The 24,562-nt window shown below is 41.8% G+C and overlaps 1 protein-coding gene across 3 annotated transcripts in view; it reads left to right on the forward strand.

The window, feature by feature from the left end:
• Kif3a (kinesin family member 3A) overlaps nt 1-24,562 on the forward strand; it is a 39,125-nt gene that overhangs the window by 7,175 nt on the left and 7,388 nt on the right. Inside the window, exons 3-14 of one of the 3 annotated variants that reach the window (XM_015989313.3) lie at nt 6,796-6,940; nt 7,053-7,137; nt 9,309-9,414; nt 12,184-12,323; nt 12,639-12,836; nt 13,102-13,276; nt 15,063-15,161; nt 16,571-16,642; nt 21,405-21,561; nt 21,949-22,129; nt 22,316-22,426; nt 22,843-22,968. In XM_015989313.3, coding sequence (XP_015844799.3) covers nt 6,796-6,940; nt 7,053-7,137; nt 9,309-9,414; nt 12,184-12,323; nt 12,639-12,836; nt 13,102-13,276; nt 15,063-15,161; nt 16,571-16,642; nt 21,405-21,561; nt 21,949-22,129; nt 22,316-22,426; nt 22,843-22,968 — 1,595 coding nt within the window. Of the gene's footprint in view, nt 1-6,795; nt 6,941-7,052; nt 7,138-9,308; nt 9,415-12,183; nt 12,324-12,638; nt 12,837-13,101; nt 13,277-15,062; nt 15,162-16,570; nt 16,643-18,601; nt 18,611-21,404; nt 21,562-21,948; nt 22,130-22,315; nt 22,427-22,842; nt 22,969-24,562 lie in introns of all 3 variants that reach the window. The other 2 variants (XM_076578370.1, XM_006995894.4) reach the window with 2 other exon arrangements.

Consider the following 24,562-nt stretch of genomic DNA (forward strand, 5'->3'; position numbering starts at 1 on the left):
CCAGGTCTTCTATAGTATTGAGATTAAAGGCGTGTGTCTCCAATGCTGGCTGTATCCTTGAACACACAGAGATCTACCTAGCTCTGCCTACCAAGTGCTGTGATTAAAGGCGTGCACCACCAATGCCCAGCTTTTGCTATGGCTCTAATAGCTCTGACCCCTGGGCAACTTTATTTATTAACATACAATTAAAATCACATTTCAGTACAAATAAAATACCATCATAGTTGTAAGCTGCACAGTATGAATTCTGGGACCCACTCACACAACTGCATCTGAAGACTGGGTGGTCAGGGACCTATATAAGAAGTTACAGATATTCCTTTTGCAGACTTCTAGGAGAATTAGTATTGTTCCTTTAGATATTGAAAAGCACTCATCAGTGCTGTAGGAAGGCTGGTAAACTCTTCAGACGAAATTATGGGAGTGGGTCCCTGACCACCCTGACCACTTCAGATGCAGTTGTGTGAGTGGGTCCCTGACCACTCCAGTTCTCCCTTATTCTCTTGAGTGAGTTTTGCTAATTTGTCTTTTATGGAATTTGTCATTGCAGTTGTCATTTTAATCAGGAAATTGTTTCTCTGTGTTCATGGCTCTGAGTGTTAGAATGTGGTGCTAACCTTTCTGGTCCCCACGTGGTGATTTGTGTCTTCTTTTTCCTGACTAGTTGACTAGAGATTTGTACTTGGGGTAGTTTTCACTTTTCCTATGTTGTTTCATGTTTTCTGTCTTACTAATTTCTGTTCTGATCTTAATTGCTTCTTTTCTCTGACTTTGGATTTAATTTGCTCTTTCTCTTTTTGCTGTTGTCATTTGTTTGAAACAGGATCTCTCTATGTAGCCTTGGCTGTCCTAGAACTTACTCTGTAGACCAGCCTGGCCTGGAACTCAGAAGTTCTTCTGCCTCTGCCTCTGCCTCTTGAGTGCTGGGCTTAAAGACGTGAGCCACTTTACCCAGCCTCTGTTTTCTTAAGGTGGGAACTAAGGGATCATGTTATCCTTCTAATGTAGGAATTTAGTAATACGTCCATCCCCATATAACTGCTTTAGTGTCATCTAAAAGACTTTGACATACAGACCATGTTTTCACTTACATCTATTTCAGAATGCTTTCTATTCTACTTTGTGTGTGTATGTGCACATATTTATGTGTTTGCATCTTTATGTTTGTGCTAGCATGCATGCATGTATTACTCACATGCATGCAAAGGCCATATATAGGTCAACCTTGAGTTTTGTACCTCAGGAGGGATCTCCCTTGTTTTTGAGATAGAGATCTGGGTAGGCTACTAGTGAGCCCCAGGATCCTCCACAGTGTTAGAATCCAAATTTTCTATGTTTCAATTGAACTCAGGTCCTTCTACCTGTGTGGCAAGCAAGCACTTTACCAACTGACCCATCCATCTCCCAGCTTCTTGATTCCTTGATACTTTATTTATATGTGTTATTTATATTTAGTTGAGATATTTTGTGGTTTTCCAGAGGGTTTTCTGTTGATTATACACTAATTTCATTTTAACTAGAGAACACACTTTGTGTGATTTGAATCTTACTAGGTTTATTGAGACCTGTTTTCTTTTTTCTTTTTTTTTTTTTTTTTTAAAGATTTATTTATTTATTATGTACACAGTATTCTGCCTGCATATATGGCTGCAGGCCACAAGAGGGCACCAGATCTCATTACTGATGGTTGTGAGCCACCATGTGGTTGCTGGGAATTGAACTCAGGACCTTTGGAAGAGCAGTCAGTACTCTTAACCACTGAGCCATCTCTCCAGCCCCGAGACCTGTTTTCTTATTAAATGCTTTGTGTATACTTGAAAAGGCTGTGTGTCCTGCTGTTGAGGCAGGTTTGTTCTTTTAACATTTACTAGTCAGTTGGTTTGTATTATTCAGCTCTTCTTCTCTTTGGTCTATCAATCATTGAGAAATAATATCTGAGTATATTTTCTGATTTGCCTTTGTTGTTGTTGTTGTTGTCAAGCAGGGTTTCACTAGGAACTGTTGGCTGTCCTTGAACTCAGTGCTGGGATTAAACATGTGAACCACCATGCTGGGCTTCCTACTTTTCTTTCTTTTTCTTATACTTTGGAGCTCTGTGAGAAGATGCATGAATGCTTAAGATTTACTGCCATCTTGATGACCTTTTTTATTGAGAAATTATTCTTTCTGTTTTGGGTCATCCCCCCCCCCAGGGGTTCATGCATGCTAGGCAAGTGCTCTACCACTAACCTATGTCCTCAACCCTGTGAAATCATCCCCCTTACTCTTTGCTCTGGAACTGGCTCTGTCTGGTATTGATATAAACACGCTGGCTTTTTTTTTTGGATTGGTGTTAGCATGGTGTGTCCTTTCTCCATCCTTTTAATCCATTTGTGTTTTGATATTGAAAGTACATTTTTCTTTTTCTTTTTTTAATAGTTTATTTATTATGTATACAGTGTTCTGCCTGCATGTATGCCTACCCACCAGAAGAGAGCACCAGATATCATTACAGATGGTTGTGAGCCACCACCTGGTTGCTGGGAATTGAACTCAGGACCTCTGAAAGAGCAGCCAGTGCCCTTAACCACTGAGCCATCTCTCCAGCCCACTACATTTCTTTTCTAAAAAGTGTACATGTGTGTATCTGTGTGTGTGTGTGAGAGAGAGAGACAGAGACAGAGACAGAGAGAAATTGGGGGGAAAGGTGTGTACATGCCACAGGGTTTGTGTGGAGGTCAGAGGATACCTGTGGAGTTGATTCTCTTCTTTCACCTTCACAGTAGTTCCAGGGTTCAAGCTCAGGTGGCCAGGTTAGCATGACAACTGCCTCTCTGCCTGCAGAACCTTCTCAGTGTCCTGAAAGTGGAGTTCTGATCAGGAGCTGCAGTGAGTCTGCCCCACGTCATCCCAACTATGTCCTTCTCTCAGTTGCCCAGAAGACTTCTCGCTTTATCATTGGTTTCATTTTATTTGATTGTAATGTGCTTTGTAGGGTCTTTCTTGTGTCCGTTGTGTTTGTAGTGTTAAACTTTTTGGATTTGTAGATTATAGACTTCATCCATTGTGGGGAAATTTTCTGCTGTTCTTTCTTCAAATATTTTTAGTCCTTGTCCTCATTCCTTTTGGAAACTCCAGAGATATATAGGAGCACTCGAAACTGCTACGGCACTGACCTCTGGGACGCCTTGTTTGCCCTTGACACTCTCACTGCAGTTCCCATCCCCCACACTGTGGTCTGGGTCCAGACGCCTGGGGTCTTCATGTCCCACCTCCGTGTCTCCAGCCCTTGGACACTAATTCTGGCCACTCTCAGTTTGACTTAGTTTTAGTTGACTGATTTCTTTATATATATATATAATATTCTTTTTTAAAGATTTATTTATTTTATGTATGTGAGTGCTCTATATGCATGTACAACTTTATGCCAGAAGAGGGCATTATCCCACTGTAGATGGCTGTTAGCCACCATGTGGTTGCTGGGAATTGAACTCCTGTGGAAGAGCAGCCAGTACCCTTAGCCACTGAACTGTCTCTCCAGCCCCGACTGATTTCTTTAATAGGCCATATCATTTTGCTTTTTTGTAGACGTGGCAGTTTCTAGTTGGATGCTAGACATTGTGAATTTTACCTTAATTCTTGGTCTTTTTTAGTTCCTGTAAACATTTTCTCAGAGTAGTTATTTGAAAACCAATTTGATCCTTTTAGTGAGATGTGGTCTCATTCTCTCTTCTTTTTCCCTCACTCACCACCCTCCTTCCCTTTTTCTTCCTTTCTTTCTTGTTCTTGGTTTGGAGTCAGGGTCACATGTAGCCTAGGTTGGCCTCAAACTTGCAATATAGCCCAAGTTGGCCTCAGACTCACCATGTAGCCCAGAATGATCTTGAATCCTCCTGTTCCTGCCTCCCAACTTCTGGCATCATGGATATGTTCCACCATGCCTGGCTTCAGATTCTTCAAGATTGGCTAGTAAAGAGCACAACAGTGCTCCCTCCTTCCCCACTATTGAGGTAAGATTCTTTTGTGCATTGTACTAAAAACATCCTGTGACTTGTGGGGTTTTCCAGTCTGTCTCTTCTTAACTAGTGTGAACACTGACCATTCTTCTTTCCGATCTTGCCACTTCTCTCTCTCCCCCACCCCCTCCCTGCCATCCTTAGGTAGCTTCCTTCCTCTTACTTGTGTTCTGGTGGGTACTCAGCTGGATACTTGAGGACCCTCTGCCAATGTCCAGAGCTCTCTCTGCCTCTCTCTCCTAGGACACTGCCTCCTCCAAACTTCGGTCACTTTACTTTCATTTTGGAGTTCTCACAGGAAGTCTGCTGACCTCTATTTGTGGCCTTCTCTTGTTCTAGGACTTGGATTTGGTGGTCTTTCCTAAGCTCTGTATTTGACCTTATTCAACCAGCATTTGCCTGTTTCTGCTGTAGGCTGAAAGGTAGCATAAGCCTCTCACTGTAAGCCCACCAAGGCCTGGCCAGTTCCTGGCTTTCTACATAAAGAAGTTTCCTCAGGGCTTCAGTTAAGGGTAGGAACATGGAGACTAGGATTTCATTTGTTTTTTGAGACAGGGTCTTTCCATGTAGCTCTGGCTGTCCAAGAATTCACTCTGTAGACTAGTCTGACCTTGAACTCACAGAGATCCATCTGCCTCTGCCTCCTGAGTGCTGGGCTAAAGGTATATGCCGCCACATCTGGATTAGATTTTTTTTTTTAACTAATTGTTTTGGAAACTATTGCTTTCATCTTTTTTACTTTTGGTTCTAGCCAGGATGGTTGGTTAATTTAGTCCTTGTTACTCCATCTAGGTTGGAATCAAAAGTGTTACTGCTTTAATTATAAGTTAACAGAATTATGTATTTTTAAAATAAATACAATGAAGAATGGTGTTTGACTTTCAAGAATTTGTACCTATTTTCTATTGTCTTTTTTTTAAAGATTTATTTATTTATTATGAATACAGTGTTCTGTCTGCATGTATCCCTGCCCACCAGGAGAGGGCACCAGATCTCATTGTAGATGGTTGCGAGCCACTTTGTGGTTGCCAGGAACTGAACTCAGGACTTGTGGAAGAACCAGTGCTCTTAACCACTGAGCCATCTCTCCTACCCTATTTTCTGTTGTCTTGTGCCAACTCTGAGAATTGTGATAACAGTAGAACCAGGTGGAAAACATAATACTTAGGAATTGTATAACACTCAGTGCAGTTCATTCTCCATTGCTGAAATGTAATTTAGGTATAATGTTTTAGATTCTCAGAGTCAGGTATTAATCTTTAACTGTTTTAAAATAGTATTAGCTAGGTTCAGTGATGCATGCCTATACCAGCTGCTTGGAAGGCCAGTATAGGAGGATCACCTAAACCAGGAGTTCAAGATTAGCCAGGAAACATGAGACCATATGTCAAGAAATAATAATAGACTTTATTTTTAGAGCAGTTTTAGGTTCACAGCAAAATCCACAGCAAAGTATTGACAGCTCTGATGGAACCGTGGTGTTGTGCGCACAGAGCCTCCTCAGTGGGGCTGTTCCCACCAGAGCCAAATAAATGCATTGTCATCATCGCCCAGAACCCCTCATTCACATTCAGGTTCACTCGCTGTTGTCCTGGCCTTCAGCTCTTAACTGATGTCTCCATAGCTTTCTCGATTGCTCCAGTTATTGGCACCTGGAGCCTCAGTGATCTGGAAGTTGCAGCTCCAAAAGAGGCACTCTGGCTTTACTTTGCCTTAGGTCATGGTTTCCATGAGCTTGTGTGATTAGGGAACTGCTAGTTTCTCTGGCTCTCTGTCAATCCATCTTCCTTTTCCATCCATCTCTGTTTCTTCTATCCTGGTGGCTTCAGTTCCCAGAAGTCTCTGTTCTTCTCCTTGCCTCCCTTCTGGATCTTTGTTGTATATTTTGAGTCTCAGTGTAAGCTCACCTCTCCTAGAAAGTGTTCCTGACCTCTGTCATCTTCCTCCCCCAGCCTGGTGTATATCCCTATTTTGTCTAGATTTGTTTCTTACCATAAGACCAGAGTTTGTAAGTGACTTCATTTGATTCTTAGTGTGTGTGGAGTGGGTCTTCTCACTCTGTTTACCACTGAGCAGACTTCTCTGGGAAGTTAATCTATCTAATGTCAAGTACCAGATGTGGTGGACTCAAACAGATGTTTCTGCTCTGCAGCCTGTGCTTTACAGCCTCTGATTTAATGACCTCCTCCAACTTAATTTCTTAGAATTAAGTCCAATGTAAATTTTCTTCTCTTTTTTTGAAACAAGGTTTTACTGTAACCTCTGCCATTCTGGACCTCGGTATATAGACTAGTCTGGCCTTAAGATCCCAGAGATCCATTTGTCTCTCCCTCCTTGGGATTAAAGGTGTGGGCTACCACAACCAGCCAGCAGAAGAATTTTGCATTTAGTTGATACTGAAGGTTGAATGTGTACTAGAATATGTTTTTGTTTTTGAGACAGGGTTTCTCTGCATAACTCTGGTTTTCCTGGAACTCACAGAGATCCACCTGTTGCTGCCTCCAAGTGCTGTGATTAAAGGCATGCACCACCACACCATTTGACTTTTCTTTTTTCTTTCTTTCTTTTTTTTGAGACAGTCTCACTGTGTAGCCCAGGCTGCCCTCAACCTTGCAATAGTTCTCTCACCTTTTCCTCTCCAGTGCTGAGATGATAGATGTATGCCATTGTGCCCAGCTTTAGAATGAAGTTTTAGTTTAGGGAATATGTTACATAACAGTGTCATGGCTTAATTTTTGAGACTCATTGTCCTGGATCATCAGAATCTGAAGTAACAGACTTTCTGCATCATTCTCAGGGACAATTTTTGCATATGGACAGACTGGCACAGGCAAGACTTTCACCATGGAAGGTGTCCGCGCTGTGCCGGGGCTCAGAGGAGTCATCCCCAACTCATTTGCTCACATATTTGGTCACATCGCAAAAGCAGAGGGTGACACAAGGTGAGAGAGTGCCTCTATTTCCTAACCCTGAGAGGGTCAGACCTGGGAAAGACCTCGAGGCATGACATTTTTAAACACACGTAAGACATGGAGTATTCCTTCATACTTGCAGGTTTTTGGTTCGAGTGTCATACTTGGAGATATATAATGAAGAAGTCCGAGACCTTTTGGGCAAGGATCAGACACAGCGGTTGGAGGTAAGGATGGAATTGAAGTTAAGATAAAAATTGGAGGGCCGGGTGTGTGGTGCATACCTTTAATCCTGGCACTCAGGAGGCAGAGGCAGGCAGATCTCTGTGAGTTCAAGGCCTGGTCTACAAAGTGAGTTCCAAGACAACTACAGAGACAATACACAGAGAAGCCCTGTCTTGAAAAAAACAAAACAAAAATTGGAATAAACTGTTATACTCATAGATCGGTACCTCATAGACGGGTACCTAGCCCAGTTGTCATCAGAGAGGCTTCCTCCAGCAGCTGATGGGAGCAGATGCAGAGACCAACACCCAAATGTTAGCCAGAGCTTGGGGAACCCTGCAGAAGAGGGGGAGGAAGGATTGTAGAAGCCAGAGGGGTCAAGGACACCAGGAGAACACAGCCCACAGAATCAACTCAGAAGGGCTCATAGGGGCTCACGGAGACCAAAGAAACAATCACAGTCTGCATGGGTTTGTGCCTAGGTCCCCTGCACACATGCTCTGCTTGTTTAGCATGGGGTGTTTGTGGGACTCCTAAAGTGGGAGTGGGGGTGTCTCTGACTCTTTTATCTGCTCCTAGGACCCTTTTCCTCCTACTGGGTTGCCTCATCCAGCCTGGATAAGAGGGTTTGTGCCTAGTCTTACTGCCTCTCTGCCTTAGTTAGGTTTCTATTGCTGTGAAGAGATACCATGACCACAGCAACTCTATTAAAGAAAACATTTAAGTGGGGTGGCTCACTTACAGTTACCAGAGGTTCAGTCTATTATCATCATGTTGGGAGCCATGGTGGCATGCAGGCAGATGTGGTGCTGGCTACATCTTGGCTTTGCAGGCAACAGGAAGTTGACTGACAGTCATTCTGAGGGAAGCTTGAGCAAAAGAGACGTCAAAGCCCAACCCTACAGTGACACACTTCCTCCAATAGGCCACACCTCCTAATAGTGCCACTCCCTTTGTGAGCAATTTTCTTTCAAACCACCACACTTTATGCCGTGTTCAGTTTATATCACTGGAAGGCCTGCTCTTTTCTGAAGGGAAAGGGAGCAGCAGTGGGTCTAGGGGGAGAGGGAAGGACTCAGGGTTGGGGGAGATGGGAAATGGGGACTGAGAGGAATGGAGGGGAGGGAGGCTGTGGTTGGGATGTACTGTATGAGAAAAGAATAAATAAAAAAGAAAAAATATGAAAAAAATTTGAATAGAGTGCTTGCCAAATTAAGGTCTTTTTTGTACAGAAGGTACTTTTAAAAACTACCTATATATGTCACTTACAAGTGCAAACCATTTGAGCATAAGTCACTGAAGCATAACTGCTGAATCAAGTTTGGGAGATATTGCCATCTTAAAAATATTTTAAGATACAAGACAAATGGGCTGGAGAGATGGCTCAGGTTAGGAGCACTGGCTGCTCTTCCAGAGGTCCTGAGTTCAATTCCCAGCAACCACATGGTGGCTCACAACCATCTGTAATGAGATCTGGCACCTCTTCTGGCCTGCAGGGATACATGCAGGCATAACACTGTATATGTAATAAATAAATTAATTTAAAAAAGATACAAGACAAACAAGAAAAGATGAGCCTTTTAAATACTAGTATGGGCATTTTTATTTTTGTAAGTGCCCAGTTTGATTTTTCTATTTGAAGATCCTTGCCAGTGTTCTCCTACCCCAAATCAGTCTGCCTTCTATTCTTGCACGTTTTAGGTTAAATATCACATTGCAGAAGCTTACCCTGTTCCTTTTACTAGCTTGGTGTCTTTGAGACATTCCCAGGGCTGGCAAGATGGTCCAGCAGGTAAAAGAGCTTGCCACCAAGCCTGAGGACCTGAGTTTAATCTCTGGGGTTCACGTGGTGGAAGGAGAGAACTGGCTCCCACATATTGTCTTCTGACCTCATGTGTGCCCTGGCATGCACAAAACACACATGCATGCACGCACACATGTGGAGTTTTAAGTGAACTGTTCTCTCACGCTGTTTTGTATTTTATTCATGGCATCATCACAAATAATTGTGTGCAGTATTTATTTGTACTTGAAGCTTTATGACCTTCGTGAATATGGGCATTGCTCATAACCACACTCCGCTGTCTTCCCATGTATAATAGTTGATACTCAGTAAGGAACTGGAAAACTTAGCATTATAAAGTCTTAGGCATGATTTTTGTTTGCTTTTTAGGTTAAAGAAAGGCCTGATGTGGGAGTATATATCAAAGATTTATCAGCTTATGTGGTCAATAATGCTGACGATATGGATAGAATCATGACGCTAGGCCACAAAAATCGTAAGTGTGATACATAATTGTGATGAAATGCCTATATTTGAATGCTGGTTGAGAAGCAAATAAATATGGCTTTTGCCCCATAGAGGTTGAATTTTTTATAAAGTCCACTCATTTTATATACTATCTAGGGAACATATATAGGTGAACAATAACATGGATTGTTTTTCATGCCGACTGAAGTTTTCTTTAGTACCAAGAAAACTTTATTTATTTATTCAGAGACAGGGTCTTACTATCCTTTATTTTTATTTTATGTATATGAGTGTTTTGCCTGCATGCCAGAAGAGGGAATAAGATTTCCTGGCACAGGAATTACAGATAATTGTGATCAGTTATGCGAGTGCCGGGAACCCAACCCAGGTCCCCTGAAGAACAGTAGACACTCTTAACTGCAGAGCCATCTCTCCAGCTGCTCCTGCTGCTGCTTCTGCTGCTGCTGCTACTGCTGCTTCTGCTGCTGCTGCTGCTGCTTCTTCTTCTTCTTCTTCTTCTTCTTCTTCTTCTTCTTCTTCTTCTTCTTCTTCTTCTTCTTCTTCTTTCTTCTTTCTTCTTTCTTCTTTCTTCTTTCTTCTTTCTTCTTTCTTCTTTCTTCTTTCTTCTTTCTTCTTTCTTCTTTCTTCTTTCTTCTTTCTTCTTTTTCTTCTTCTGTTTGTTTTGTTTTGTTTTGTTTTGTTTTCCTGATACAGGATCTCTCTACATAGCCCTGGCTGTCCTGGAACTCACTCTGTAGACCAGGCTGGCCTTGTACTCACAGAGATCTGCCTGTTTCTACCTTGCAAGTGCTGGTCTTTAAAGCATGTGCCACCAAGCCCTACTCCCCAGCCTCATAATTGTGCCAGTCTTTGAAGCTGTCATAATGTTACAGCTTGCTAGTTAAAATATTGATAACTTTTTGATTGAGCACTTACTGAGTGGGAAGTCCTTGCACTGTGTGCTTTATGGGGATGATCGATTAGTCTTTACTGTAGTGTATGGGGATATGAAATTCCTACTTTATGAATGAGGCGACTGAGATGTAGTTTGAATACCATGTCTAAAATAATACAATTACTAAGTGGTAGGGTGTTTGAACCTAGGATATTAATCTGAGTTAGCCAGAATATATACTTCTTCCCTTCTGTTGAAAATTAAAGCAAAATTAAACTAACATTTTTCTCCTTCTAGTAATTGTTACAGATTTTTCATCTAAAGAATAAAAATCTGGGCTAGAGAGATGGTTCAGAGGTTAAGAGCATTGACTGTTCTTCCAGAGGTCCTGAGTTTAATTCCCAGCACCCACATGGTGGCTCACAACCATCTGTAATGAGATCTGATGCCCTCTTCTAGAATGAAGGCAAACATGCAGGCAGAACACTGTTTACATAATAAATAAAATTTTTAAAAAATTGTTCAAAAAAAAAATAAAAGTCTTGCCAGGTATGATGGCATATACCTGTAATCCCAGCTTTCAGGAGGCAGAGGCAGATGGACCTCTGAGTTTGAGGTTAGCTTTGTCTACATGGGAGTTTTAGGCCAAACAGAACTATCTTGCCCAGGCTGGCCTCAAACTTGTGGTTCTCCTGCCTCAGCCTCCTAAGTACTAAGATTAGAAGAATGAACCTCTACACTGATTGCTTAGCATGTGTTAAAAATTGTATTTGTTTTTGTTTTTGTTTTTAGCAGTCTCACATGTAGTAGTGGTTGGCTGGAACTTGATGTATAGATGAAGTGGGCTCACAGAGTTCCACCTGCTTCTGCCTCCTGAGCGCTGAGATTAAAGGCATGTACCACCCATGCCCAGCTCTTCATGTTTTAACAAAGATGGTTCCTGTAGGATTGGCATCTTTTGATGTGACTGGATATGGACCCACCTATGTTTTTAATGGCCATTTAGTGACTTAGCTATTCCATAGTGGATTATCCAGTGTTGTGTTGGATCTTTCTGGTCCTCACTGTTCCAGTGTTCAGTGATTCCTCCTGCAACATCTCGTGTGTGTGTGCAGATCATGCTGCGGTGTAGAGTCCCAAACATAATTCTCTCTAGAGAGTTGTCAGCAGTTTTTTCCTAGTTATTTAACACGTGTTTCTTGTTGTGGTGTAGTTTTTTTTTTTGAAGAGAGAAGATCATGCTATGTTGCCAAGGCTGGCCTAGGTTACCTGGATTGATGTGTTCTCCTGTCTTGGCCTCCTAAGTACACACCACCATGTCCAGCTTCATAGATTGTTATACTCTTTAGATAATAATATTTGGGAATGAAGTAAAAGAATGTTATTCTTTGATATTTTTTTTCTGAAGCTGAGGACAGAACCCAGGGCCTTGTGCTTGCACAAACCCTCTACCACTGAGCTAAATCCCCAACCCTGTGATTATGTTTTAATATTTGGGAATGAAGTGAAGATGTTATTCTATGACTGTGTTTTAATGTGAGTACATTATAGATTCTTTGGTTATAGTGTGAATTACAAAGGAAGTATACAGTGTCCCAACACACCTGTAGTCATAGTCAGTGGCTGTGATGAAATCAAGTATTTTAAATGTTTTGGTTATTTAATTAGTAAAGGTACTCTCTGGGCTGAGGATAGCTCAGTTGGTAGAGTGCTTATCTAGTATGCATAATGCCCTGGGTCAATCCCCAGCACTCCATAAACTGGGTCTGGTGGTATTCAAGAGGTAGGAAATCAAAGTTCAAGGATAGCCTGGGCTACAGGACACCCTGTCGAAACAAAAAAAAAAAGTAAACATAAAGGCATTCTGTTACAGTTTTTAAGGTTTTCTTTTATTTGTTAAAGGTTCTGTTGGTGCAACTAACATGAATGAGCATAGTTCGAGATCCCACGCCATCTTTACAATTACTATAGAATGTAGCGAGAAAGGTGTTGATGGAAACATGCATGTCAGGATGGGGAAGCTCCACCTGGTGGATCTTGCTGTAAGTAACGGGAGAGTCTGTCCCTGTGGTCCACTTACCTGTCAATAAAAATTAAAGCCGAAAGGAGTAGTGTACTTGTGATTTTAAATTGCTTCTTATTGTGGGATATCTGAAAATAGAGTAGCATTATGACTCTCTTGTTTCACCTCCTGCCGAGGCTTCTTTGTGTATTCTTACTTCTTCCCTCATGATTTTGAAGTGAATTCCAGATGTTACATGAAATATATTAAATTACTTCAAAAAAAACCCCCCAGATTTTAGAAAAATGCATTCTTGATTTTAAAAAGCTTTGAGTTTTTATCTCTTTCTTGCTAGGGGTCAGAAAGACAAGCGAAAACTGGAGCCACAGGACAGCGCCTCAAGGAAGCTACAAAAATCAACCTTTCCCTCTCTACCCTGGGCAATGTCATTTCTGCCTTGGTGGATGGAAAAAGCACACATGTGCCGTATCGGAACTCTAAACTGACGCGTCTGCTGCAGGATTCCTTAGGAGGGAACTCAAAAACCATGATGGTAAGACCTCAGTCATGGCATGGTTAATTCATACAAGGCCAATTTAAGATTCGGATTCATTCCCATCATTGAAGTGAATAACATTTTATAAATTGATCCCTTTCTTTGTATAATACAACACGTGATTCCCATTGTTGTATTGTTTCCAAAGCTGTATGCTCAATGCTGGTTTTTAGAAGAGAACTGCACATGTGGATCGGGCATGTGTTTTGGTAATGGTGGTGTTAGTGGCGGTGTAGAATGATGGACGTTTCTAATTCAACAGTGTGCAAATATTGGGCCAGCAGATTATAATTACGATGAGACCATCAGCACCTTGCGCTATGCCAACCGAGCCAAGAACATTAAAAACAAAGCAAGAATTAATGAAGACCCAAAGGATGCTCTGCTTCGTCAGTTTCAGAAAGAAATAGAAGAGCTGAAGAAAAAGCTTGAAGAAGGTAACTTCGCACAAAGATTCTTGTCAGCTGAGGCATGCTTGGGACCACTGCATTTGCCTTTAAAATGGCCTGCCAAGCAATAGCGTTTAACATTGATGTTTAAAGTTTCTGTGTATGTGCTTCTGTGTGTGTTGGGCATGTGTGAGTGCAAGCACACACATGCCACAGTGTATGTGTGAAGGTCATAAGACACCCATGGGAGCTGGTTCTCTTCTTGCACTCTGGTTCTGGGGCTTGAACTCATTCATGTCAGACTTAAAGGGCAAATTTTTTACCTGCTGAGCCCTTTATTAGACCCTAGCATTGACATTTAAAAAAATATTTCTGAGGAATATGTGTCTTCTAAGAAAATATTTTCTAAGGCCATCTAGAAGGTTACAAAGTTAGAAGTTCCAGCCTGTGGTGGTGGCACACGCCTTTAATCCCAGCACTTGGGAGGCAGAGGCAGGAGGATCTTTGAGTTCTCGGCCAGCCTGGTCTACAGAGTGAGATCCAGGACAGCCAAGGCTACACAGAGCAACCCTGTCTCGGTAAAACCAAAATATAAAAAAAAAAAAAGCAAGAAAGAAAGAAAGAAAGAAAGTTTGAAGTCCTGACTGATGACTGATGGTCCTGAGGAGCTTCCTGGTCAGTTCTGGGACTCCCATGCCATCTACAAGGGGATGAACCCTCTCTGACTGGCATAGAGCTCCCTGTGCAGCAGGTGAAGGGCCTGGAGTCCAAGCCATTGGAGTCTCTGGGGGAAAACCCAGAGGTACCAACCTGCCACTGGTGGGTCTGGGGAAAAGTCAGGTTCTGAGAAAAAGCAGGAGAGAAGCACCTCACAGATAATAAAGTTGGCATTTTTGAATGGCCACTAGGTGGCATTTGTAGCCAGTTTGTTTTTAAGATCTTTGATTTCCCTGTTAGTGCTGAGCTCAGCCTTCATTTTGATGATTTCATTCCCTCCCCTCCCCTCATGTATCCCTGTCTGTCCTGGAACTCACTATGTAGACCAGGCTGACCTCAGACTCACAGAGATCCGCCTGGCTCTGCCTCCTGAGTGCTGGAATTAAAGGTGTGTGCTACCACAGCCAGGTGCTGCTACACCTCTTGGTTCTTGTGAATGGTGTGGCTGTGCACATTGGATACACATGTTCAAGTCCTTGTGCATATTGTGGTGGGCCTGTATCCAGAGGGAGAGTTGTATATTCATATTCTTTGTAGTGTGTTTCACTTTATTTGCCTCCTTCTGACCCTATGCTCTATAAGCAAAGGCATTAAAGGGCTTTTTTATTTGTTTTTCAAGACAGGGTTTCTCTGTGTAAGAGCTCTGGCTGTCCAAGAACTTACTTTGTAGACCATGCTGACCTCAAACTCACAAAGCTCCACTCTGCTTTCTGAGTTAGATCCTGTCTCAAAAATTATTTTTTCTTAAAAAGTAAGATAAAATTTCTGTGTACATTGTGTGTGTGGTTGCATGTGAATATGTGTGTATGCACATGCTTAGAGACTAGGACAGTGGGGGTGTTCTTCCTCCGATACTGCCCACTGTTTTAGTGGGCTGGGGAAGACAGACAGACTCTCTCACTGACCTGGAACTCCCCAAGTAGGCTGGACTGGCTTGTCAGCAAACCCCAGGGATCCCCAGTCTCCACCTGCTTGTCAGATAAGCTGTGAACATTTCAATAGATTTTCAGTTTGTGTTTGAGCAACAAAAACTTAATGAAGAGAATGGATATAGGCATTTTATAAATAGCCAATGACTTGGTACAGACTAAAAATCATTGTTAAATTTCTGTCCAAGGGGAAGAAGTCTCAGGCTCTGACGTCAGTGGTTCAGAGGAGGATGACAACGAGGAGGGTGAGCTTGGAGAAGATGGAGAAAAAAGGAAGAAGAGAAGGGGTAAGTCCTGATTATGTTCTAACCGGTCACAGCTGGCTAGAATTGTTCTCTGATGATGCCCACTTTATAGTTGGTATTTTTACTTATGGTAGTGGTTCCAGCAGGGAACTTCTGCTATATGTGGTTAACTTTGTAAACATTCTCTCTTGTTTATCTTGCTGACCCAGGATGCCATATTGCCTCTTGTAAAAAAATTTTTTTCTGTTGTAAAATTCTACAGTTTCACATCTGTGTTAGGTCCCTTGGCTTTTTAGGATAATGTGGGCTTTCTCTTCAAATGATGTTAGCCTTTAAAAATCATTTGCGGGTGGTTTGTTTGAATAGTTTTTCACTGAAGTCCTGTCTTTGTAAACTTGTGTCATACTCTCCCTTTGGGACAGCTTCCAGTGTGGACTGAGACTGCTCAGCTAAGGCTGCAGATGGCATGGCCCTGCCTCATTCTAATCAGAGCTCTCCTCAGCTCCTGCAGGCTGCTGCACAGTCTCAGTTATTCAGTCCTGGAGAAAACAAGCCCATCACTGCTCGATGGGGGACCCAAATTAAAAACTGAAGATTTTGTACATCCAAAAGACAGAAAAAGCACCATGTAGGGCAGGAGTTGGCAGCGTACAGTGTGCTGGCCAAATCCATGGGGACCTGTTTTTGTAAACAGAGTGATCTTAAAGCAGCTACGATCAACTGTTTACATGTGGTCTGTAGCTGTTCACATCAAAGCACATGGTCTGGCCGTTGGTCCTTTCACAAAAACTGTTATCAGTCCCTGATTTAAAAAATGTTTTTATTTATAGCTCATTTTTTAAAGTAAACTATTGTTTCTTTGACTTGAAGCAGATAGTAGACTTACTAAAAATAAATTTTATGTAGAAAAAAGTGCTGCTGTTTAATATGCTAAAATATTTTAAATACGTTTTACCTTGTGTGGAGAAGCTTAATATTTTTCACTGAGCCTTGTTAATTATGCTGTCAAGCTTTAGACATAAAAGTAAAGTTTGGTATCATGATGCCTTGAGGGGATGGGGAATTGGAGACAATACTTTGTTTATAATGAAGGGCAGCTGATTTCTGCAACATGAGTTGTGTGATTTTTATGTTTTAAAGCTGTTTCTTTTTCTTAGCAGTATAAATAGACATTTTTGTCATTTCAAGCCTCTGAATAATTCTGTGTAGATGAGTAGTGGGGTTTACCACTACTGCAGATCTGTAAAGAAATGCAGTTTTAATTCCCCGCATGGCTTTGTGACCAGGAAGCAGCTGGAGTACTTAGTTTTAAGCTAGAGTGAATTGCTCTTGAATGCAAAGCTTGATTGTCCTCTAAATTCTTCCTGCAGAACTCAAGTTTTCTCTGTGTGTTTCTGTTCGTTTCTTGTTCCCTCTCTCTGGTTCCGTGGGCTCGTTTCTTTGTCTTGCAGGCAGTAGCAGCAGCAGTAGCTCAGACTCCACATGTTCTGTCATAGAGAAGCCTCTGGATGAGTTCTTGCCTCGTGAGTGGCGGCCCTCACCTTCTCTAACAGAGCTCTGGCTTCTCCATTACTCATGGGCTTCATTTGGGAGATGCTGCCCCACTCCCTGTCATGACTGGTCCATGTTGGGCTCCCAGTAGAAAAGCATGTGGCCCCACCCTGCCATGGCTTCAGTTAACTGAAACATAGGCCAGAGCCTATGTTTGAGACAGTGGAAGAGAGAATCATGCTTTTGCTGCTGAGATAATGTAAAGAGAGCTAGTAAGCTGTGTAAAAGAATAATTCTCGGGATTCTTTTTTATGCCTCATTATACGTTTTTAATTCTGGTCAGTGTAAGAGATTTGAACAACACATCTTGAATCTCTGCAAATACAAATGAACATTTGTTGGTGCAACAGCACCCAATGGAACAAGCTGTCTGTGCTCCAAATACAGAGATGAGTGAAGCCCGAGGCAAGTGAGGAAGACAGAGTAGTGTTTCCTTCCAACTGGGCGCTCCCCCACTGCTAAGTTACCAGGTCAATTTTAACTCTTTCTGAGGTGTGATTAGAAAATTCAGTCACACAGCGCTCATAACGTCTGTCTAGACTTCTTCAGTCTTAGATTTTTTGGTAAACTGTAAGTTGAAAGCATTATTTAATTTTGTCTATTTCTACTTTCAGAAGAAAATGGAAGCGAAGCTTGCTTCCACCAGCTTGCAGCTTGCTGTCTCTTAAAACATTATCTGTGTCCTTACCTTTTCCAGACTAATGGCAGAAACCATTGCTTTTAGCTTTACTAGGGAAACTCTCAAGGATCTCAAGACACTGTGTCTGTTGACACTGCTGAAACAAGTTACCAGACAGCTGACCTCACTGGATAAGTTATAAACTACGTGGCATTGTGCAGACACCACTTAGAAGCACAGCTTTGTATTATAAACTGTGAAGTGAGAGAAAATATCTGAGAGGAAGCATTGTAACTTAATTTTCTGTTCTAAAACTTACCATTCTTAGAGAGTAGTTATATGAAAGTAGGTTATGAAATGAGTTGTACCTTATTCAATTCAAGACTTTTTTTTTCCAATTCAAGAGCTTTAATTGCTGTTTTCATACCTAACATTTACCTTTTGCTGTCATAACATGGATGTGTTGGGGAGGTGGAGAGATGATTGTCCCAGCATGTGGTTGCTGTGTGTGACTTGTGCGTATTTCCCCTCCCATTAAAAAATATGAATGGCCATTCGATGTCCCTTGCTTGAATCATCAGTTTCATTTATATCTCTAGTCATTATTTAATTACCCAGAACAATCAACCCATAGGCTGAATGTAAATTTGCTACTATACAGGTGCACTTCATTTTACGTAATTAGAGCTGCTTACAAATCAAGTTGGGAAATCAAATACTGTGAACTTACTGCCTTTAAAATTCATTAACCTTTTTGTTAATCACATGATCAGTACAACCTACTGTAAAATAGTTATCTGTTTAGTTGCTTCAGGTCTACCTGGTGGATTTTCTTAAAATGGGGGACACCTGTAATGGGTCTTTATATAGAAGAAACATTGAATTGGGAAATTTTGGAAATGGACAATGAGAGCTTTGTTACTTTTAACTTACTAATTTTAAAAATTGACTTCATTTTTGGTTTTGCCCTTTTAGATATTTTCCAGGTTTAGTAGGTTCCCAATTCCATGTGTGTAATCCATCAGCATATGCACTGAGCTGTTCCACTTGCAGGGGGCACTGTGGGAACCCGGGATTGCGTGGGAACCACAGAGTGGATTGAGTCTAGCATTTGTGATTGTCTTCTTATGGAACATGCTTTCTTTTTCTGTGGACTCTATTTCAGTTGTGATTATTTGATTCATGTCTTTGCTCATGCTAAATGAATGCTGTTACACATTTTCTCTGTTTTACAAAGGAAATAATGTTTTCCTTTCTTCCCTCCTCATCTCTGTGCTTCCTGTCTGCGACTCGCTTACCGCTTCTTTGCAAGATCAAGCAGGTTGGTGTGATTGGCTTGCACTCCACGTGGTGCAATTACTCATTTTCTCAAGACCTTTTATTTTAGTTCTTCACAATTTTTTAATTTAATAATTTTTACAAGGTAAGTATCTTTTTTTTAAAAAAAAATTCCGTTTTAGCTGCTTTAAAAAACCTTTTCCGTAAATCCTTAAAGATCACTAGACCAATTTCTGAAAATACCCTTATAATTGGTTTGACACATTCAGGCATTTTCCTTTTTTGAAGGCCAAGCGTCAGTTCCTGCTGCCCACACCATGGGTTCTTGTGATACAGATGACATGAATCCAGTTGGCACTTGCTGCAGCACCGCCCTTAGCCGCCCTGCCAGGTCACCTTCACTCAGGTAGCACCTGGCAAAGGGGAACAGAAAGGCTCACTGCTGCTCTTTGACTTAGCTAAATACCTTTTATAATATCAACATGGCTTTTTAGATATATATTCCCACCCCCACCCCGTCTCCCAGGCAATGTTTCTCTGAGTAACAGCCCTGGCTGTCCTGGAACTTGATTTGTGGACCAGATTGACCTCAAACTCATAGAGATCCTCCTGCCTCTGTCTCCCAAGTGCTGGAATTAAAGGTGTGCACCACCACTGCCCAGCTGCCTTTTGAGGTTTATTTACTTAATATTTTTGTGCAAAATTTTATCATGGAGAACTGGAAAAGTTTCTGAGATTCGGGTTTTTTGTTGTTGTTGTTGTTGTTTTTTGTTTTTGTTTTTAAATTGATTTGGTTGAGGAGACTGTGTATGTATGTATGTATGTATTGCCCTAGGTATGAACCTAGGGCTTTGCACGTGGTGGCCAAGTACTGAGCTAAACCATATCTCCTTTTAGCAATCCCTAGAAGTATAGTCTCTCATCCCATTGGAGGATCAGAGTGCTCATTGGCTGCTGGGGGCAGGTGGTTTCAGGCCCCTGACAGCATTCCCAGTGGAAGCAACCCACGGAAGGCTAAGGCTTGTATCCAGGGAGCACAGGATAACAGTTCATTCCTTAAAGATCTATCTACAAGTTACTCTTGGTCACCACATTTTTTACACAGTCACATTTAGCTTAAAGTGTTATTTGAAAAAAATACCATGGCTTGTCATGGTGATCCTGGCTAGAGCCACACGGGACTTGGATGTGTGGACTTTTGAACTGACCCTAGCTGTGTGGAGAGTGTCTCCATGAAATCCTCTTGAGCACAGTGAGACACCTGCTTCTAAAGCATGGGTTTGAAGGGGTTACTGTGTAAGGCAATCAGTTCATCAAGAGACAGTGTTTATGTATTTTTATATGCAAGCTCTTTCTGTATTACTCTCTTCTGATGGGTTTTTGGAACTCTATAACAATTAGCAAAACAAATCACTACAAGTCCAAATTTCTTATTTGATCCATTCATGTAGTCTGTGTCCTTAGTACCCATGTCTTCTACACACACACTTTTTTTAGTGTATTTGCAATTTTTCTCTAAACATTTGTAATGCTGAGGTGGGAAGTTCCATGTTTACTTCCTGTAAACCTCAGCTTAGACTTTTCTCCTACAATTTTTAGTAAGTGTTGTTATGGATAGAAAATCTTTCCAAGTAGTTCATTGGGAATAGAAGTGAACTCATTTGTGAAAATCATTCTTCTAAAACTTAATTCAGAGGGTTCAAGGTAGGTGGCTGTGCCGACAGGCCCGGGCCCACCTCCGACACGGAGTGCAGTGAATCACACCACACCAGCCGCCTGGATCTTAGTTCCTCTTTGGTTTTGTGCCTAAGATTTTGCTTTAGACTTTAGTTCTATAGAAGGAAGGATGCCGTTAAACCCTTGAGATTTTGTCTCAAGAGTTGAAAAAGCCTATGCATGACCCTGCCTTTCATGGTTCAAACAAGACTCTGCTCAGATCTGTAGTGCCATCGTGATTGTTTTCAGTTCCTTTCCTTAGCAGGAGGGGCTGGGTGGGGTGGAGACACTGATGGATAATCCTCCATCCTTGTCCCTTGGGAAGGAAGTTGAGAACGACAAACTGAGGAGAGCCTCAGGTCTGACAGTTCTATGAAACGCTTGTTGTTCTGAGGGAGCGTGTTTCTCAGAACTCGCATCAACCAGAAATGAACTGTCATTGGCTCAGTTTCAGAACCATCTTAATAAGCTAGTGTCTGTTTTCTCTTTTTGATTTTTTCATATAACTTCATGGTTTGGAGGTTCGTTGGTGAACTGCTTGTGAGCAGGCTGCACATACACCTACACATGCTTGGACATGACAATCAGTTGGAAGCTGCATTCCACCTTTATTAGTTGGTAGTGCTTCTGCTGACTGTTGGTTCTTAGCATGTTTGATCTGAGTTAGGGACTTTGGTGATCTAGTTTGTTATAGTAAGTTACTTTGGTGGCTCATTTATGATTTACCAGGGCAGCTTATCAGTGTAAAACACCTGCCTTAAATGAGTAATTTAATGATTGTGAAAGTGATGGAAGAATCATTTTCCTTTTTAGCCTCTCTGCACCCTTTGGGGACCCACAAGCTTTGCTTTTTTATTTGGCTTTCCTGTTACTTTTCTTTCCCTACTTTTCTGCTCATCTCGTTTGTTCTCTTTCATTTTTCCCCTTGCATATCATTACACAGTTAGACAACAGTTTGAATTTATTAATGAATTAAAAAATTCTAGGAACTATGACGTAGAAATGGAAGTTTAACATTTGCTGTTGTATGACTGGGTATAGACAGTGCTATACTAAGATAATTCTTATGTCTGAAACATTGACTACTTTTAGTGACTGCTGCAATTAAATGACTCAAATAGGTAAAAAGAAAGTTTCCCCAGATAAGATGGTGGAAATGCAAGCGAAAATTGATGAGGAGAGAAAAGCATTGGAAACAAAACTTGACATGGAAGAAGAAGAAAGAAACAAGGCTAGAGCTGAACTGGAGAGACGGGAGAAGGACCTTCTGAAAGCCCAGTGAGTGTGGTGGGTCCAGATGGGCTCATGGCTGGAGTTCTAATGTCCTTCATAGGACTGTGTATCAGGAAATCGATCAATTAAAAGATAATGAAAATCTTGATTTTTGTTTCCAGCATAGCTGTTTTAGGGTAGAGGGTCCACTGTGTGTGATATATTTTTAAAACTTGGATCTTTCTGATCATTTAATCTCTGTGTTGGAGAAAATATTGGCCAAGGTGAATTAATCCTTAGTTGATGAGTTGAATGCCGTGTAGTGGTGTGCTTTGGAGAGGTATCACATGACTGAACTTTTCTAAGTGTGCATCTTCAGTTCTACTTTAATTGGGGGAGTGAGATTAGAACGGCGGATGACAGGGATTTAGAATGTTCTCCTTTTCCGTATAGACAAGAGCATCAGTCTTTGCTGGAAAAGCTGTCTGCTTTGGAGAAGAAAGTCATTGTAGGTGGTGTGGACTTATTGGCCAAAGCTGAGGAGCAAGAGAAGCTTCTTGAGGAGTCCAATATGGAGCTGGAGGAGAGGAGGAAGAGAGCTGAGCAACTTCGGAAAGAACTCGAGGAAAAAGAGGTGACGCCATGTTGAGTGTGGTGTGCAGCACGCTCACCTTTTCCAGGGCAAACTAAATTCCGAAGATAAAATGGAAAGCAGATTATGGATCATTTTGAAGACAGTAGTTACCAAACGTCTAGATCATTTGTTACATTGAATTTGTGACTTAAAATTATTCTGAAGTTAACCTGTTTTTAATCGTAGCAAGAACGCTTGGACATTGAGGAAAAATACACCAGTCTACAAGAGGAGGCACAGGGAAAGACGAAGAAATTAAAGAAAGTCTGGACCATGCTGATGGCTGCAAAGTCTGAGGTCGGTGTCTTAGAGACCCTATGATGCAGTTTAGAGTCTTAATGTGTGTTTACAGGGTTTGCTTGCTTGTGTTGTTTTTGTTTCTAAGACAGGATTGCTCTATGCAGCCCTAGCTGTTCTGGAATTCGCTCTATAGACCAGGCTGGCTTTGAACTCACAGATCTGCCTGCCCCTGCCACCTGAGTGCTGGGATTAAAGGCATCCGCTGCTGCTGGCCACCACCGCCACTACCACCTGGCTTTGTGTGCTTACAGTTTTAAAGCACTAAAACACTCACTTCTCTCTGTGTATTTTAAATTTTACTTGTTAACTAGCCAGTGGCAGTCTGTCCAAGAACTGGGCCAGTGTCCTGGGCCAGGGGCAGTATTTATGCTTAGAGTCTTGTTTGCTTTATGCTGTCTTGGGTTCTCTGGTAGATGGCTGATCTTCAGCAAGAGCATCAGAGGGAAATTGAAGGCCTCCTGGAGAACATTCGGCAGCTCAGCCGTGAGCTTCGGCTTCAGATGCTTATTATTGATAACTTCATACCTCAGGACTACCAGGTGAGAGGAGTCTGATCTAGACATTAGGTCATTGACGAGGGCTAAAGAACAAGCCAGCATAGCAAATTAAGATGTTACATGTTCACATTGCAGCTGTCCTCTGTAAAACTTTCTTGAACTAATGCCATCATATAAAAGTGTCTTTGTTAGGGTTACTATTGCTGTGATGAAACACAAAGACCAAACAAATTGGGGATGAAAGGGTTTATTTGGCTTGTACTTCCACATTAAGTTCATCAGTGAAGGAAGTCAGGACAGGAACTCAAACATGGCAGGAATCTGGAGGCAGGAGCTGATGCAGAGACCATGGAGGGGTGCTGCTTGCTGGCTTGCTTAGCCTGTTTTCTTATTGAATTCAGGACCACCAACCCAAATATGGCACCACTCGCAATGGGCTGGCTCTCACAATGGGCTGGCTCCCCCAGCAATCACTAATTAAGAAAATGCCTGACAGTGGTAGCACACACCTTTAATCTCAGCACTTGGGAGGCAAAGGCAGGTGGATCTCTGTGAATTTGAGGCCAGCCTGGTCTACAGAGAGAGTTCCAGGACAGCCAAGGCTAGACAGTGAAATCCTATCTCAAAAAAAAGAAAGGAAGGAAGGAAGGAAGGAAGGAAAGAAAGAAAGAAAGGAAAATGCCTTACAGATGGATCTTATGGAGGTATTTTCTCAACTGAGGCTCCCTCCTTTCAGATCACACGAACTTGTATCAAGTTGACATAAGACCAGCCAGCATAAAAGGTGTTAGCTTTCTTTAGAATGTAATTCTCTTTTCGAGTATCTAAGTATCTAAATAAGAATGTGTCAGCCCGTTGAAAGGAAGGACCTTGCTCCATGTAAATGCATGTAGAATAAAGGTGAAGGTCCTATTGATTGATTGACAGACTTTATTAGAAAGTAGAGAGGGAGCTGGAGAGGTGGCCCAGTGGTAAAGAAGGTTGGCTGCTCTTTCAGAGGACCCAGGTCCAGCACCCACATGGCAACTCATCACCATCTGTAACTCCAGTTCTGGGTATTCAACACCCTCTTCTGTCCTCCACAGGCATCAGGCAGACATGTGGTGCACAGATACACATGCAGACAAAACACTCATCTACATGAAATACATGCATAAATACTTTTTAAATAGAATAAGCAGAATGTGCTGCTGTCCTCTTCCTTGATGTATGCACTCTGTGTGTGTGTTAGTGTGTGTGTGTAAAAATAGAATATGGAATTGTCTATTCTAGTCATCTTTATGTATATAGTTCAATAACATTAAATACATTCACTTAGTTATACAACCAGCCATCATCACTAGTCGTTTTCAAACAGGCGGTAATTGTTATCACCAGCATAATTTGAAAATCTTACCTTTTCCTAAGCAAGAATTTTATTTTTCAGTATGTGTGTATGTGGGAATGTGAGTTTGTGTACAGCATCTAGGATAGAGCATTGGGTCCCCTAGAACTGGAGTTACGGGAGGTTGTGAGCCGCTGGATGTGTGTGGTGGGAACTTAGTCCCAGGTGTCTGCAGGAGTAGTGCGCACTCTTAACCCTGGAGCCATCTCTCCAGCCCAACTTCCAGTATGTTCTTAATAAACTTAAACCTGT

Source organism: Peromyscus maniculatus, chromosome 8 (genome assembly GCF_049852395.1).
Source record: "Peromyscus maniculatus bairdii isolate BWxNUB_F1_BW_parent chromosome 8, HU_Pman_BW_mat_3.1, whole genome shotgun sequence".
Taxonomy (NCBI): Eukaryota; Metazoa; Chordata; class Mammalia; order Rodentia; family Cricetidae; genus Peromyscus; species Peromyscus maniculatus.